Below are 18,150 nucleotides of genomic sequence, written 5' to 3' on the forward strand. Positions count from 1 at the left end.
TGCATGAAATGTGATGTGTGGTTTCAAAACCTAAATACTGCCATCTCAGCAGCCACCTATACTGAGAAGGTACAATTACTGATACTGATACCAGTTGGCTACTCTTAAGCAGCAGATATAGAAATACACACCCACTTCTTCACATTATTCAATTTCAAAGGCTCATAAAATAAAGAATCAGAAATGTATTTGGGCTTGCCCAGATTCTTACTGCGAGCATCTGTTGCAAGATGATACGCTTACTGTTACTCTGGAATACTACCTAAGTGATGTCAAAGATTGCAGAAGCAAAGTCCTAACCAGGATGATGTTATCTCTGTTTGAGAAAATGGAGAAGCGTATCTCCTAATGAAAAAGGAGAACCAAAGTTTAAAAACTGATCTCACAAAATTCTACTCATTACATCCCAAATTGGGTAAAATGCCAGCCAGTGAAGGAAGTATGCACATGTATTTACTTCACTAATTTGAAAACAGTTTCGCCATAAGCAGTGCCACAGGAAGAAGTACACAGAGACAAACCTGATGCTTTTGTGTATATGGCAAGAATCACAAGATAAATGTAGGTTGCAGGAGTGTGCAAAATGCCGTGGAGCTGAAGTGATGACTGTTAAGCATTACACCTTCAGGATACTGACAATGACACAACCAATGCACTGTGGGAGGGAGAGAGCTGGTGAAGAAGACAGTGAGTCAGGGAAGTTTGTTACAGAGGTTAGGCATTGGGTCATGAAAGGAACAGCTCACCATCATATCCAGAAGATTCAAAGACAGGCCATAGCAGAAGTAAAATTAACCATATCCAGGAATACTGACACATCAGTTCTTCATTGCAACTTTGCTGAGTACTGGTTTGTTGCTTTGCAGAAGGAAATTCAAAGTCATCACTGGCACACATCACAATATTCACATGTATTGCTCACTTCCTTGGAACATCACACTGTTTCGCTATTGTCAGTGATGATCTCATTCATGACAGTGCACACATGCATGCTATGCTGTCAGCATGGCAAGTGATGACATAGCATCTAGAGGCCAAGCATTTCCTGAACATGTGTATGTGACTGATGGTGCAATATCTCATTTTAAAAACTGCTTTCAGCTTTATGAGCTTGGTCAACAATGTAGTACAGGAATTAAGACAAAAATTGATATTTTCAGCAACAGATCATGGAAAAAGTGCATGTGTTGGGGTAGGAGATCTCTGTAAACATCTTGCAACAACAAGATTTTATCTCCAGCATGAAACTGTTGATGCTATAAGAGATGCTACTGAATTTGTACAGATAATATCAATATGAGTACCAAACATGAAACTCTTAATTCTAAATGAAAGTACATTAAAGGAATTCCATTTAAAACTGAGAGAATAGTGGTCTACTATGAAGCCATTAGTAAGAATTCAATCAAGTCACTACTACTGGGTTGCATCCCAGAGTGGCACATACATTGCAAGAATGGTTCTTGACAAAATGCAGCCTGTTACTGTTTGTGAATTGCAGGGTCCACAGTATATATTAGAAGACTTTGTAGTGAATCACTTCATTTCTTGTGTGTTTGACAATCAGTGGTGGGTGGGACAGATAATAAGTATCTCTCGTGAGTTGCAAGATATAACTTTCTCCTTTATGATGCCTCATGGCCCTGATAATGCTATCATCAAAAGAACAGTGTGCAATTCCCATCTCCCAAGTACTGCTCATGTTGGATCGTCCTTGTCCGTGTGCAAATTAAGTTCATATAGAAGTTCAATGAGAAGCACATGAAAGCAACAAATGAACTCTTTTCAACAGTGTAATGTCGACTGTTACATTATAGGCAATCTTAGTTCATGGATTGTCATGAAGAAATAAAATCGTGACAGAAGACAATAATAATTTGTGAATAATATCATATAAAAGAAAAAAAGTAATTACTTTGATTCAGAAATATCAGTTTTGCAAGACTTTTACTCAATGTAATCAGCAATAAATTTAAATATTTAAGTGTCAATGTTTTTTTTTTCTACCTCGAGAGTACAGCTAGGTCTACCCAAAAAACTTCTCACATTTTATACAGACAAGTGTTGCCCACTCTGATTATACATTCCCTAAGTACAATGACCAACTGACTTATCATGAAATTTTTTAGAACATTTAGGATAGGGGTTTTGAAGAAAATAATTTCTAAATAACCAAAAAGTTTCAGATTCTGTCATCTTTTTGTACAAATATTTTGACAGTTTAAGAATTTAATGCATTAATTTCATAGCTGAAAATTAGCAGTCCTTCCACTTTATCATTTCTCAAGACAGTTCACATACTGTCACTATTCATATTTTCAAAACATAATTTTGAAAATCACAAAAAGTTGCTAATTTTCATAGTGTGTGTGTTTTAATCATGTCTCACGGTATTGGGAACAAAGTAATTATTGAAAAGAAATTCAGATCTCTATGGTTTTTGGTTTCTTTGTTATAATTTTTCAATTTTCCCTTTCGTTACGTCATTTTCACAAATACTCTCATTTAGATAGGTCTGTAGCATTTTAACAAATCGTAAGAAAAATAATATTGTAGTTTTGGAAAGGTATCATGCGGAACTTTGACATATATTTTTTCAGCAAACTTAAGAACATTTGACCTGTATGATTTGAGAGGAAATTGCCCATCTGTTTTCATGGAGCACTTCTTAGTTTTGTGACTTGTTAACCCATCAGTAGAATCAAGCTTAGTTTGTGATGCTCATCTTCTGATTTTTATATCCGTAATTGTTGACTTACCAACCTTGAACGTATTAGATAAATTGCTTGCAGATTTACATTCCTCTAATCGTTTACTAATCTTATATTTCTCTTTCATAGAAAGGACAACATGTTTACCTTCAGGCATTTTATATCGCAAGTTTACTTTACATGGCAAAGTTGAGACAAATGATTGTATGTTGTTGTTGTTGTTGTTGTTGTTGTGGTCTTCAGTCCTGAGACTGGTTAGATGCAGCTCTCCATGCTACTCTATCCTGTGCAAGCTTCTTCATCTCCCAGTACCTACTGCAGCCTACATCATTCTGAATCTGCTTAGTGTATTCATTTCTTGGTCTCCCTCTATGATTTTTACCCTCCACACTGCCCTCCAATACTAAATTGGTGGTCCCTTGATGCCTCAGAACATTTCCTACCAACCGATCCCTTCTTCTAGTCAAGTTGTGCCACAAACTCCTCTTCTCCCCAACTCTATTCAATACCTCCTCATTAGTTATGTGATCTACCCATCTAATCTTCAGCATTCTTCTGTAGCACCACATTTCAAAAGCTTCTATTCCCTTCTTGTCCAAACTATTTATCATCCATGTTTCACTTCCATACATGGCTACACTTCATACAAATACTTTCAGAAATGACTTTCTGACACTTATATCTATACTCAATGTTAACAAATTTCTCTTCTTCAGAAACACTTTCCTTGCCATTACCAGTCTACATCTTATATCCTCTCTACTTCAACCATCATCAGTTATTTTGCTCCCCAAATAGCAAAACTCCTTTACTACTTTAAGTGTCTCATTGCCTAATCTAATTCCCTCACCATCACCGGACTTAATTTGACTACATTCCATTATCCTCATTTTGCTTTTGTTGATGTTCGTCTTATACCCTACTTTCAAGACACTGTCCATTCTGTTCAACTGCTCTTCCAAGTCCTTTGCTGTCTCCGACATAATTAAAATGTCAAAATGATTGTAACAGAGATAAAATGGTTACAAGTACAGCTTAGTAACATTTCAGTTACGTGGTCGTTCGGTTGAATGATGTTTGGATAATCAATGTTCCACTGTATGTTGTTTTTTTAATAGATATTATTTGCAGACTATAATTTGGTGATATTCTTTTCTTGGAGTATTTTATTACATTCTGAAAATTGTATGATGGGGCTATGCTTGCTGTGGTTCTGAATATCCTTCCTGTGCTTGTTAACGATTTAGAATTATAAAAGCCATGTTATAGGAATGACAGACCTGGCTGTCATTAAGTCCCAGCATTCCACCAAACGGGTGGGGCTCTATTAATTTGGGGTCCGAGCGCCCCATCTCCCCTTTTCAACCTCTCCCAATGAATTCCTCTTTCTTCTGGAGAAGAAACCTACATTTTCAGAAGCTAATAATGCAATCTTTCTGGAATACCTTGATAGACTTCTCTGTAATGGAATTTCAGAAGAAAGATATATAATGATGAATCACTTTTTCACATCAGAGTGATGTCCCACGTAACAGAAATGCTTGTCACAGCAGATTTCTGTCATATGCACAAGCTGAGTGTTGAAAAAATTCATAGAACTGAATCTTAGCCATTCAAGAGTTCTGATTACCTAATGGAACATACATTCAAAAACGTTCTTAAGTTAATCAATGTGCTGTTAAGCAATCTGTTTAATTCTTCAGAATTATATAAAATAATCTTAAATGGAGGCTAAAGCCCTGATAAAACATTCCAGTGGGTTATATCTGAATGTGCGTATCAGTGAAATCAAAATCATCTGCTGGGTAGCATTCAATACCATGTTGCTCACCCCATGCTTGGATCTCATTAGAATGCAGTGTACACACTTTTCACAATACGTCATTGCTCCAGCATGTTCCATTCATTAGGCGGCCTTCCTAAAATCAACCATGTGTGTGAGGATGATCCCTGTGATGGTACTCTTCAATTTTTCCTTTATCAAAAACATGCTCCATTGGTATAAATGTTTTCAGTATGTCACATCTTGCAGCTCTCAAATATTGAAGAAAAGACATTTTTAAAAGTTTACACTAACACTGCTAATTGTATAATGTTGGGTGACTTGTTTTGGCTTTACCTAGTTTCAGGCTTTGTCTTTTTTCACAAGCCACCTTCATTATCCAGCTTGGTGTGATCCATGCGGCAATGTTATTTTATACACAAGGGAGAATGTTCTCATTGGATTACACTGTGTGTCACAATAAATACGCCAGGCAACATTAAATAATTAGCAGCTTTCACGCAAACTTTTTAACATCTTTTATAAAATGCTCAGTAGGGTTCATGTCAACAGTTACCATAGGCCATTCCACTCATGTGAATCTTGCCTCCAGAGGAAAATGTTCATAAGACAGGTACAGAATGCACATACATTATTGTGTTGAAAACGATACCTTGCCAATGGAATGCTGACTGTAGGGCTACTCATTAATTTGGAAGATTCTATCCCCAAATTGTACGGTCCTTAAATTAACTTAGATGTCGATGAGAGGCATCAGAAAGCCGTAAATGATAACAGTATGAAACATGACTGACCCAAGTCATTGCTGAACCAATGACGCTGTATGCTTCAGATACGCATTTTTATCAAGTCACCTCCACTTTCTTCTCCAGCGATCATCTGATGACACACAAATCCTGCATTTGCCAGTGGAAAGAACCTGACATCATCAATCTGACTTCCATTTCAGGTTTTGCCTTCACTATCTCCTTCGCATACTACAGTTGGGATAGGTTTGCCCAAATTGCCATAAAAAAGGCAGTACACTGTTCTGTGGATCCTATTTGGTGTTCTTATGATCCATAATTTGCAGGTTACAGTGATTAGTTGGTATCGTTGACTGTGGGTCACATTATGAGGAAAGTCTCCAATGTTTCGTGTCTTCGGTAGTGGATGGATGGATGACATCACGGTGGCGTCTGCCAATCTGGCAAGCAACTTCCACAACTAATGTGTGTGTGCAGTCTAGGCTTGAAATAACCCTTCGAGACATGGCGACTGAACAGTGTACTTAATTAGCAGTGTCATGTTTTCTATTATAGACACATTATATCTACTTAACTGTACTGACAATTTCTAAGCAGGTGCCTGAACTCAATTTCCTGTGATTAAAAGAGGTTTCTAGTCTAAAAAAATTGCAAACTATGTGCATCATGAGATGTGCAAAACTTTTTGAACAGTTTATGAAATGAACTGTCTGACATGAATGACAAAAGCCAAAATTTACATTTTTGCACTTATAACATATAACAATTTTATTTCAGTTACATGAAAATTTTAATATTTTGCACTCACAAAATTATCACTAACTCAAAGAAAGAAAATACTCACATATGAACATAAGCTGCACATTACAATGAAAGTTAACAATAAACAACACCAATTTAAACATAAAACTTTTGCTTGCATGTGAATAATCAGCAAAGTGTTGAAGATATGTGTAGTGAAGTCCACAGCATGAACTAGTTAGTCCACTAAAAAGTTAGCTCTTTATTCACATAACAACAATTATCGTAATAGTATGAGTTCTATAAACACAGTACAAAAATAATAAAAATGAAACGATTATGAAGGTGTCAACAGACATAGCACAATGAAGTGATGATGTATGTCATATTCACTTTCATGTATCAATAATACTTTTATGCTGGAAAACAAGAGTTAATTCACAAATGGACCTGTACAAAAACTTAACCAAATTATGTTTTGTCTCTGTATATACGAAGTAACGTATCTCAAAAAAATCTTCTGTTGGGATTTAAGTTCTCTAGTACCCCCTCATGCTACAAACCAAAATGTTTAAAGGTTTTTACACGACCTATGACAACACAGAAATTGACCAGTATGATGCGACCAGAATTACACAAATAAGGATGGTGAGAGGGAAAAAAAAGCCAATACAAAAATAAGGTGCTCTATCTTTTGTTATGTTAGTTGTCATGCGGCAGCTCTCTCCTTGCATTTAACATCCTTAATCAGTGCCCTTTCTCTGCCATGCAAAGCTAACCACCACTACTGTACTAAAAACTCCACTTATAGCCTCTCCAACTTCATAATTATGAAATGTTTACAAAGTAATGGCATACGAAAATTGACAAAACAGTCTGCACATAAAACTGTCAATTTTATTGCATATTATTTTCCATATGATAAATTTTCTTACTGTTGGCATTGATGGCTTCTGAGATGGAGGTGGAGGTTGTGGCGGTGGACCCCTGTTTTTAATGTCATAAGGATATGGACGCCTGTCGGAATCCTGTCTCTGAAAATAAAAGAATAAAAAATTAAACAAAACCAGTTATTACTGTCTTCCCTGCCCCCCCCCCCCCCCTCCCCCACACACACCAAAAATTTTGTCATACTAGGGCGGAAACTTATTGAGAGAAAAGTCTCATTGTATTAGCGTCTTTTTCCTTTACAAATGTTTATTATTACAACACAGTACAGAAAAAAAAACTCATTAGAACCAATGACTTCTTCCGCGTAAGCCTTCATCTAATAATGTTGATCAAGGTAGTCATGACAAAGGCATTTGCCTGTGGAATTTGTTTGTATATCTATAGAGAAAAAGACATGCACTACTTTGTCAGTGTGATGGTCAGCCAGATCCCTGAACTGAATCTAATTTAACTTTGATTTAAGAAAGACATTTTCCTGTCAAATTGGAAATTGTCTGTTGCTATGATAAAATGCTCCAACATTCACTGGTGAGGAATACTACTACTGGACATGTAAATGCAGTCTTATATTTAACTAGTTGTGTCCTCCAAACAACTTATAAGCCATAAACATCAAATACCAATTCATTTACTAAGCACCAAGATTAATAAGTAGTTTTAAAATTTTTGTATCATGTAGTAAAAGCTAAATTGGAGTCATCATACAGTCAATTTGAAGAAGGAAAATCAGCACAATAATAAACAATGCAACTGCTCACTTGACTAACATATGCATAGTAAGAGGTATGACCAGAAAGCAGTTTCACGTGAAGACGTACTAATAATTGTCAAATGTTTTGTTTTAATATTAATGGATAAGGCATGATGTCTCACAGTATAGACGGTAGTTGTTTGAGAGTATATAAACATTAAAATTTTGCCAAAAGAACAGACCATGGGCTGCTCAGAGAAAAAGAAAGAAATGGTATGATTTTAACCTTTTGTTAACATGAAGGTAATTATAAATGAAGACGGACACTACAAGAAATCAATCATGCTGCATTGACCTTACTTGTGCAATGACCTAACTTGCCCTACCAGCTTCAACTACTCCGCATTGCTCTGAACCCATTTAGGTTCCATTTTAGTATGATATACTTTTTGTTGGTAACATTTGTTACGTCTGCATTTGTTATTTGTTGTTAAGACTGTAATGGAACAGAAGCTCAGGACTCAGCACTCTAAGGTTTATGACTGTCTGTCTGATATTCTAGTTTACTAATAAGTTGTGGGATGGAATTGCTGCCAGTATTTTCCTTTACAGGGTGAAATGTGTAGTACTGTCAACACACATATGTAAATGTAAAAGACAAACACAACCTACTTTCAGAACTTTGCTTCCAATGTCGGGGAGGAGAGAGGATAGGTCGGGGAAGGTTAAAAAGGATGGGGAGGTCACTCTGCCCCAGAATGAAACAAACTCACCTGTCTTGAGGATAAGGGTAGACAAAAATGAAGGAGGAGGTGTCAGAGCAGCCTGGATGGTTACATATCTGACTGAAATGATCTAATGCTAAATGGGAGCGGCAATGCAGAGAAATTGTAATATGAAAAGACATATAACAAAACTTGCATACGGCACTGATTAAAATGTATGTGAAGTACAAACACTATAAATAGACTTTGCATGTTGCAGAGGTACAAAGTGAAATCATTAACTGCTCTGATGTAAAAACAATAATTGAAATACACATGTTATAGTGATGGCTACAAAACATGATCTAAAGTACCAGTAGGAAAGCTTTCACTGTCTATGGTATCTACATAATGCCTAATGCAGTACCTCTAAAAAACACTATCCTAGAACCTAGAAAAAAATGTGTGGAGTACTTACAGCATTGCTGGCAGGTGGAGAATGTCTTGACTGAGTCATGTTTTGTAATGCACTGCCTGTGTCTCCTAGAACAACACAATTCTGCAAATCAAATTGTAAATACAAAGCCAGACATTTAACACACATACAAAATGTTTACTTCTTTAGATCTTATATCTTGGTCTTAGGAAACAATGGGTAAAGCCCTTGAGATCAGTAACCATATGTCACTTTGTTAACAACTGACTTTAAACAAACAAGTTCAGTTTGGCAGCTCTCCTAAATAGCCAAAGATTATTCTCAACTGCTAAATAATTTGTTGATTTACCACACAAATATCTCCAATGCAAGCAATGTGTGTTAATATTCACTGATCTCTGCTGGGTTGGGTGATGGGGATACAAAGAAGCATGGGCTGGGGAGGGGGAGGGATACAAGAGTAGGTGTGAGGGAAGATGCTGTTGTGTTGTCTGTGGAAGCCTGAAGGGATGTGGTATGGATAGGTTGGTGGGCCTTTAGATGCAGCATTGGGAGGATGTACTGGAAAGGGGTGGTGTTGGGGGAGGGGAGGGAGGGGGGGAACGAGAGGAGACAAGCAGGGAAAGATAAAGGGCTATGCAGGTTCACTGGGGGAATAGAAGACGTGTGGGGCCAGAGTAAGAGCAGGGAAGTGGACAGAGGCAGATGAAGGACAGGGACTAGTAAAGGCTGAGACAAGGGAGGTTGCACGAATGAAGGAACGAAGGTTCTGTTGCACTAAAAGTTTCCAATTGCACATATCAAAAAAGCTAGTGTTGGTGGGAAGAATCCAGATGGCACAGGGTGCGAAGCAGTTGTTCCATGTGTTTCACAGCATGCTCAAAATTGAGTGGTCCAGCTGTCTCTAAGCCACAGTTAGGGCCATTCACGTGGACAGACAGCTTGTTAGTGGTTAAGCCCACATAGAATGCTGAACAATGCTTGCAGCTAAGTTGACACATCATATGATTGCCTTTACTGAAGATCCTGCCTTTGATGGGTACGAAATATTGTGAGAGGACTGCAGTAGGTGGTAGTGGGTAGATATATGAAATATGTCCCGTATCTGTCTTTTACATGGATCTGAGCCCTCAGGAAAGGAGTATGGAACAGGGGTGAAACAGGGACAGGCATAAATATTGCATAGGTTGTGTGGGTGGTTGGTTGGCTGGTTGGTTTAAAAAGGAGGGGGGGGAAGAGACCAAACTACGAGGTCATCGGTCCCTTGTTCCAAAGGAAACAATGCCACAAGGCTGAGAATAATACAATGAGACTTACAACACAAAACAGAATTAAAGGAAAAACCACAACAACAACTGAAGGGCAACAGACACTTAAATGGACAAAAGAGGGCATGAAAACCACAAAGACGCAAGAAACAGGTACAAGGGGTTAAAACAAGAAAGCAGGTTACCATGGCTGGCTGACCATGAGGATAAAAAGGAAAAGCCGGCCTCTCTGCAACACATTAAAACCTCCACTCTGAAAACACTAGGGTGCAGGACACACAGGGACAAAGGACATATGCTAAAACTTAGAGCAAATGATAAAACTCACCCTCACGAATAAAATGTAAAACTTTAAGTCGTTGTTGAGGCATTGTCGCACAACACCAAAGGTAGGGTGGTGGGAAAGTTAAAAGTCTGCCACAGAGCAGCTAAAAGTGGGCAGTCCAGCAAGAGACGGACAACCGTCATTCGCGAGCCACAGCGACACTGAGGTGGGTCCTTGTGAGGAAGGAGGTAACCATGCGTCAACCACATATGGGCAATGTGGAGCCGACAGAAAACCACAGAGCCCTGCGAGAGGCACGCATGGAGGTCTTCCACACATTCGTTGTTTCCTTAATGGCAAGCAGCGTGTTGTGCATACTGAGGTTATCCATTCTGTCTCCCAAAGCCGCTATGCAGTGTGATACTGAACGCAGGTCAGTTCCAGAGATGCCGATCTCCACAAGCAGTTTCCATGTAGCTTGTTTGGCCAGCCTGTCAGCAAGTTCATCACCTGGGATTCCGAAGTGACCTGGGGTCCACACAAACACCACTGAATGACTGGACCATTCCAGGGCATAGATGGACTTCTGGATGGTCGCTACCAAAGGATGATGAGGGTAGCACTGGTTGATAGCTTGTAGGCTGCTCAAGGAGTCAGTACACTGGAGAAATGACTCGCCTGGACATGAGCGGATGTGCTCAAGAGCACAAGATATGGCCACAGTTCTGCAGTGAAGACACTGCAGCCATCTGACAAGGAGTGCTGTTCTATATGTCCTCCATGAGCATAGGAAAAGAAAATGTGACCATCAGCCTTCGGTGTAAACCACTTAATGGCCCAGTACATGTCGAGAATCGAGAGGAAGTGACAGCAGAGAGTCGCAGCATTAACTGAGTCCTTAGGGCCACGTGAAGGGTTCAGACGATGCCGTGGCCTAGGTGTACACCATGGAGGTGTTCATGAATGGTAAAGGCAAGGACACCAGTTCGTAGAGAAGGGATCGGACACGAACTGCAATTGGAAGCCCTGACCTGGGCCGCTGATGAGGGAGATGAACCGCAGTGGGTGGGAAAGGGAGACGGTGATTCGGATGTGCAGGGGAACTACTAACGTGTGCAACGTAACTAGAGAGCAACTACGCACACCTAACCTGCAAAGGAGGGACTCCGGCCTCCACCAGGACGCTGGTCACTGGACTCATCCTAAAAGCTCCTGTCGCTAGGCGAACGCAACAGTGGTGCACTGGGTCGAATAAACGCAACGCTGAGGGCGCCGTTGAACCATAAACCAGATTCCCATAGTCAAGGCGGGATTGAACAATGGCTCTGTAGAGCTGCAGCAGTGTAGAGGAATTTGCACCCCTGTTGGTGCTGATGAGGCAATGGAGGGCATTGAGGTGCTGCTAGCACTTCTGCTTAAGCTGACGGAGGTGGGGAAGCCAAGACAATTGGGCGTCAAAAACCAGTCCTAAGAATCTATATGTCTCCACTTTGGTGATTGCATCATCATTAAGGTAAAGTTCTGGTTCCGGATGAATGGTACAATGGCAACAAAAGTGCATAACATACGACTTTGCGGCCAAAAACTGGAAACCGTGGGCTAGAGCCCATGACTGCGCCTTGTAGATGGCTCCCTGTATGCGCTGCTCAGCAACACCATTACTGGTGGAGCAGTACGAAATGCAGAATTCGTCTGCATACAGAGAAGGTGAGACGGACGGCCCTACAGCTGCTGCTAGACCATTAATGGCTACTAAAAACAGAGATACACTCAATACGAAGCTCTGTAGGACACTATTCTCTGGGATATGGGGGGAACTACAGGAGGCACCAACATGGACACAAAAAGTACAAAGTGACAGGAAATTTTTAATAAAAATCGGGTACAGGCCTCTGAGACTCCACTCGTATAACGTGGCAAGGATATGTCATCGCCAGGTGGTGTCATACACTTTCGTACATCAAAAACAACGGCAACCAGGTCTTGGCATCTGGAAAAGGCTGTTCAGATGGCTGACTTGAGGGACACAATATTATCAGTGGTAGAGCGACCCTGGCGGATGCCGCCCTGACATGGAGCCAGTAGGCCATGTGACTCCAGGACCCAACCCAACCCTTGACACACCATACGATCCAGCAGCTTACAAAGTACGTTGGTAAGGCTGATGGGCCGATATCTATCCACATCAAGGGTTTTTTTACCAGGTTTGAGCACTGGAATGATGTTGCTCTCCCGCCATTGCGATGGAAAGACGCCATTGCGCCAGATCCAGTTGAAGATGATGAGGAGATGTCGCTTGCAGTCAGACAAGAGATGTTTAATCATGTGACTGTGGATCCGATCTGGCCCAGGAGCTGTGTCGGGGCAATGTGCAAGGGTACTGAGGAGCTCCCACTTAGTAAATGGGGCGTTATAGGGTTCACTGTGGCGTGTAGTGAATGAGAGGACTTGCCTTTCCATCTGCCGTCTGCGGGTGCGAAGGGCTGGGGGGTAGTTCTTCGATGCAGGGGCTCGAGCATAGTGTTTAGCAAAGCGCTCGGCAATCGCGTTTGCATCGGTAGATAACACGCTATGTATGTTAATGCCAGGGACACCTGTTGGGGTCTGGTACCCAAAAAGGCGTCTGATCTGTGTCCAGTCATGGGAAGGTGACGTATGGCACCCAATGGTTGAGACGTATCTCTCCAACACTCCTGCTTCCGTCTTTTGATAAGCTGGCAAATGCAGGCAGGGAGCCGTTTAAAGGCTGTGAGGTGCTCCAGGGCAGGGTGCCACTTATGCTGCTGTAGAGCTCGCCGACGTTCTGTAATTGCCTCAGCGACTTCTGGTGACCACCGAGAAACCACCTTTTGTCAGGGGACCCTAAAGAGTGAGGTTCATTTTTTCTGCCGCAGTTAACGATTGTTGTAGTAAGCTGCTCAAGCATCACATTGATGTTACCATGTGGGGGAGAGTCAATGGTGACTGCAGAGGTGAAAGTTTCTCAGTCTCCCTCGTTTAAAGCCCATCTGGACAGGCATCCATGGGCCTGATGCAGGGGCAGTGAAAGGAAGGTGGGGAAATGGTCACTACCACACAAGTCGTCATGTGCTCTCCAGTGGATAGATGGGAGAAGTCCTGGGCTGTAAATGGATAAATCAATGGCCGACTAACTACCACGAGCCACACTGAAATGTGTGGTGGCCCCAGTGCTTAAGAGGCATAGGTCGAACTGAGACAGTAAAGTTTTGACATCTCTCTGTCGACCAGTAAGCACGGTGCCACCCCATATGGGGTTTTGGGCATTAAAATCTCCCAGAAGTAGGAAAGGTTTAGGTATCTAATCAATCAATGCAGCTAATACATTCAGGGGTACTGTACCATCTGGAGGAAGATATACGTTGCAGACAGTTATTTCCTGTGTCATCCTTATTCTGATAGCCACAGCTTCAAGAGGGGTTTGAAGAGGCACAGTTTCACTACAGACTAAGTTTAGGACATCAATGCAAACTCCACCTGACACCAGATTATAGTCACTACAGTTCCTGTAATATCCGTTATAACTGCGGAAGGCAGGAGTCCACATCGCCAGCAACCAGGCAGTTTTCCTGGAGGGCAATGCAGAAAGCAGGTGTATAGCTTAACAGTTGCCATAGCTCAGCCAGATGGTGGAAAAAACTGCCGCAATTCCACTGGAGGATATCATAGTGAGACTGGAAGGCATGAAACATTCAATGAGGCAGTTTACACCTCAGGGTCACCCGCTGCCACCAACATATTGCCTGAGCAGTCAATATCCATTGTGTCTGAGGGTCCGGAGAGACCTAGATCCTCAGCGGACTCTGAATCTCCACCTTATCCCCAGACACAGAGTTTGTAGGTAGCAGTGGTGTGGGTGCCACCGCAATTTCCTTGGTCTTAGGGGGTCTTCTTTTTGGGCTTTTCTCGCTGGGAGGGCTTCACTGATTCAGTCTCTGGGACCGAGGAGGACCGTGAAGCCCTGCGACCAGCTGCTTTTGGGCACTTTAGCCACTGGCAGGTGTCATCTTTCCCATTATCAGAAACCTGGGAAAAGAGTGACCCAAGGGACCCCTTCCTGGCGACAGCAGCCAAAGAAGACTTGCACTTCTCCAGCTGAGAAGTGTGGACTGATTTACCCGATGTTTGGGGGGTGGGGGGTGGGGGGGCAGTGCTCCCGATGTAAGTGGTGCAGGAGCAACAGCGGGGGAAGCGCTCCCCACCGTCAAGGGGGCAGGTGAAGCCTTCTGGATCTGAGAGCCGACTGGAATTCGCGGAACTGATGGGGCTACAACTGTTCTCATAGCAGCGGCATATGAGGTGGTCATAGCCGCAGGATGTAGGCGCTCATATTTTCTCTGAGCCACAGTGTAGGTCAGTTGGTGCAGGGTCTTACATTCCACGATTTTCCTCTGGCATATGGATTATTGGGATGAGCTGCTGGAAGTACAGCAGGAAGACATATAGCCAAACTTCCAGCACTTAAAACACCACATCGGGGGAGGGATATATGGCTTGACATCACAGTGGTAGACTATCACCTTGACCTTTTCAGGTAAGGTGTCACCCTCGAAGGCCAAGATGAAGGCACCGGTGGCAACCTGAATATGCCTCGGACTCTGATGGAGTTGCTGCCCAAAATGAACACTTTGCCGCTCTAAACTGGTGCGCAGATCGTCATCAGACTGCAAAAGAAGATACCTGTGGAAGGTAATACCCTGGACCATATTTAAGCTCTTATGTGGCGTGATGGTAACAGAAACATCTCCCAACTTGTTAGCGAGTAATGTCCATGACTGGGCAGAGGATATTGTTTTTATCAAGACTGACACAGATCGCGTTTTGGAAAAGCCCTCCACCTCACCAAACTTGTCCTCGAAATGCTTTACAAAACACTGTGTCTTCATCAAAACAAAGGAGTCCCCATCAGTTCTCGTACATACGAGGTACCAGGGTGAATAAGGTTCGCTGCCATCCTTAGCCTGGCGTTCCTCCCATGGTGTGGCCAGAGAGGAGAACGTTTTAGGATCATACTTCCTAGCATTGTACTGAGACTTTGAACGCTTAGAGACTGATGGTGTTTGATCACCAGCAAGTGATAATATGGTACACTGTATCGCACGTAATCTGCCCTGATGCCACCCACTCCAACCAGGGGCCCTCCCCAAGGGCGTCATCCAGCTGCAGGAAAGGCCACCTGGCAGGATGCCCATTGCTGGGAGTCCCGATGCCCCAGGGTGGCGGGCATCTACTCCTTCGCATACACTGGGAGTTAACAGCGCAGGCATCACCAGATATATCCCTGTGTTGTCAGGCGGCTACAACCAACAGGGTACATGGCGGCCGCACACCACAATGGACTGGCTACTGTGCTGGATATGAGGTGCAAGAAGTCTATGGTCATCTTCACTGCAAAAAGTGACACTGCATAGTGCATGGTGGAAAACGCACCCAGGAAGGTGTCCTTGCCCAAGAGATGGAGAATGAGCTGGACTGCAGTGCGATGACAAGTGGGCTAAAGATCTCAAGGAGCAATGGACATAATGCACCATGTAAAGCGCTCTTCCCCAATTGGTTTGCTCTTTGGGAGTATTTTGAAAAATTGAGGTCATAACCCACAGGGGACCATCACATAAAGGCTGAAATGCGTGAGACTCCTTTTAGTCACCTCTTACGAAAGGCAGGAATACCTCGGGCCTATTCTAATCCCTGGACCCGCAGGGGTTGTGTGGGTGGCAGAATACCACTTTGTGAGGGGTGGGGAGAATAGTAAGGATGTTATTTCTCATTTCAGAATAAGGTGAGAGTTGTCAAAACCATGGAGGAAACTGTGATTCAGTTGCTTCAGTTCTTGGCGGTACTGAATAGAAAGAGGGGCGTTCCTTTGCGGCTAGTGAGACAAGTTGCAGGAGACAAGATGAGAGCATCTCATCCACCTACAAGGCCCAGCACTGTGACCACACAGAAAGGTGTTTGCCTTGTGGGCCAACAATTTCAGCCTGTTACCTTCCTATATAAAAGACAGTAACCACTTCCTCTAGCAGCTCTCCCTAATTACAGTTATCTACTTTTACATCAATACTCTGCAAGCCACCTGATGGCATGTTATGGAAAGCACTTCTGTACCACTAACTGATCCCCCTTTCCTGTTCCATTCATGAACGATTATTGGTAAGCCTCTATATTAGCTCCAGTTTCTTGAATTTTCTCATTGTGGTCACTATGTGAGGTGTATGTTGTCTGACTCTTCCAGAAAGTACCCTTCCTTTATCTTCCTTTACCACCAGACACACCGCCTGTCATTGTTGATGCCACATTCCTTTATATCAAAATCTCCAATGTACATGGCCTTGCCACCACTATACACTACTTCTCTCAGTGCCCAAATGACTTCAAACTTACAACCTCCTTACTGGTCAGCATGACCAATGACATTCTCACCCACTATTACTTCTGCTAGAAACCTTATCCTGTCCACAATCCTCTAGAAACTCAATGTCTTTTACCCCATTCACTTCACCTGGTCCTCCTTAGCCTACCATGCCACCTTTCTTGACATCAACCTCCAATTCACAGCTGTCTGGACCAGCACCTTTGACCACATCAGAGCTACCAGCTACCAATAATATTTATACTTCCACAGCTACCATTGACTACATACTGTGAAGTCCATACCATACTGCCTTGTTACCCATGGCCATTGCGTCTGCAACGAAGATCACCCCCCTCTAAGTATGCTGCAGATCTCTCTGAGGCCTTCAGTGACAGATCCCCACCCCCACATCTTGTCCACAAACAAATCTTCTGTGCTTTGTGTTCCCAGTCATCTACCATTCCCCACCTACCCACTGACTGACCACAAAGGACTGCCCCCATCATGAGCCAGTATCATACAAGGCTGAACTGCATTCTCCACCAGAGTTTCTATGACCTCTCGCTGTACCCTAAAATGGGAAATATGTTCAGCACTATCCTCCCCATCTCTCCCCCCCCCCCCCCCCAGTGATATCCCACTACTCATACAACCCATACAATATCAGTGTGTGTACATATTCCTCCCCTGCTCCCAATCCCTTTTCCCACAGCTCATGTAAATCTGAAAGACTGAGATGGAAGACAATATCTCACTACTGTCTACTAAAGGTCTGTTACAATATTTCGTACCCCATCAACGGCATGGCTGCCTTAGATGCAACTACAGCACAGCAATTTACATGGGCATGACCACCAACAATCTGTCTGCTCATATTAATGGCCATTGCCAACTGTGGCAAGGAGACACCTGGCCATCCAGCCAGGGAGCAACCTGTGTAACACAGTTTTCCATCTGGATTCTTCCCATCAACACCAGCTTTTTCTGAAATATGCACCTGGAAACTTACCCTGCAACATATCCTTAGTTCCTGTAACCCATCTAGCCTCAATCTTTGCTTGTCCTTCATATGCCTCTATCCCCTTCCCTGCACAAATCATCTATCATACAAGAGTATCTACATAGCCATTTCCCTTTCACTACTTCTCTCCTCTATCCCCTGGCACAGCCTCCGGATGCTGAACCTTGCAGCCCTCCAATTTTCCCTGCCAAGTCCTGGCGCGCGCGCACGCACGCACGCACGACACACACACACACACACACACACACACACACACACACACACACACACACACACACAGGCCAAACTACAGAATCTCCCCCCCCCCCCTCCCCCAATCCCCTACCCAGAGCTACCCATGGCTCCTACCCCCCCCCCCCCCTCCCCGCAAACCTTCTTTTGTCTTTTGTAGCTCCACTGTCTGTCCCAGTTGATATACTGATCACTGCAGTTGAGCCTCAGTGTTCAAAGATGACTGTGGCTA

General features: G+C 42.8%; 1 protein-coding gene across 3 annotated transcripts in view; it reads right to left on the reverse strand.

Moving 5' to 3' along the window:
* The window catches only part of LOC124605164 (WAS/WASL-interacting protein family member 2-like), an 84,717-nt gene that overhangs the window by 27,690 nt on the left and 38,877 nt on the right, over positions 1-18,150 (reverse strand). For all 3 annotated transcript variants that reach the window (XM_047136651.1, XM_047136649.1, XM_047136650.1), the window contains exons 4-5: positions 8,806-8,870; positions 6,917-7,015 (exon numbers count right to left, since the gene is read on the reverse strand). In XM_047136651.1, coding sequence (XP_046992607.1) covers positions 6,917-7,015; positions 8,806-8,870 — 164 coding nt within the window. The remainder of the gene's footprint in view (positions 1-6,916; positions 7,016-8,805; positions 8,871-18,150) is intronic.

The sequence above is a fragment of the Schistocerca americana genome, chromosome 3 (assembly GCF_021461395.2).
Source record: "Schistocerca americana isolate TAMUIC-IGC-003095 chromosome 3, iqSchAmer2.1, whole genome shotgun sequence".
Taxonomy (NCBI): domain Eukaryota; kingdom Metazoa; phylum Arthropoda; class Insecta; order Orthoptera; family Acrididae; genus Schistocerca; species Schistocerca americana.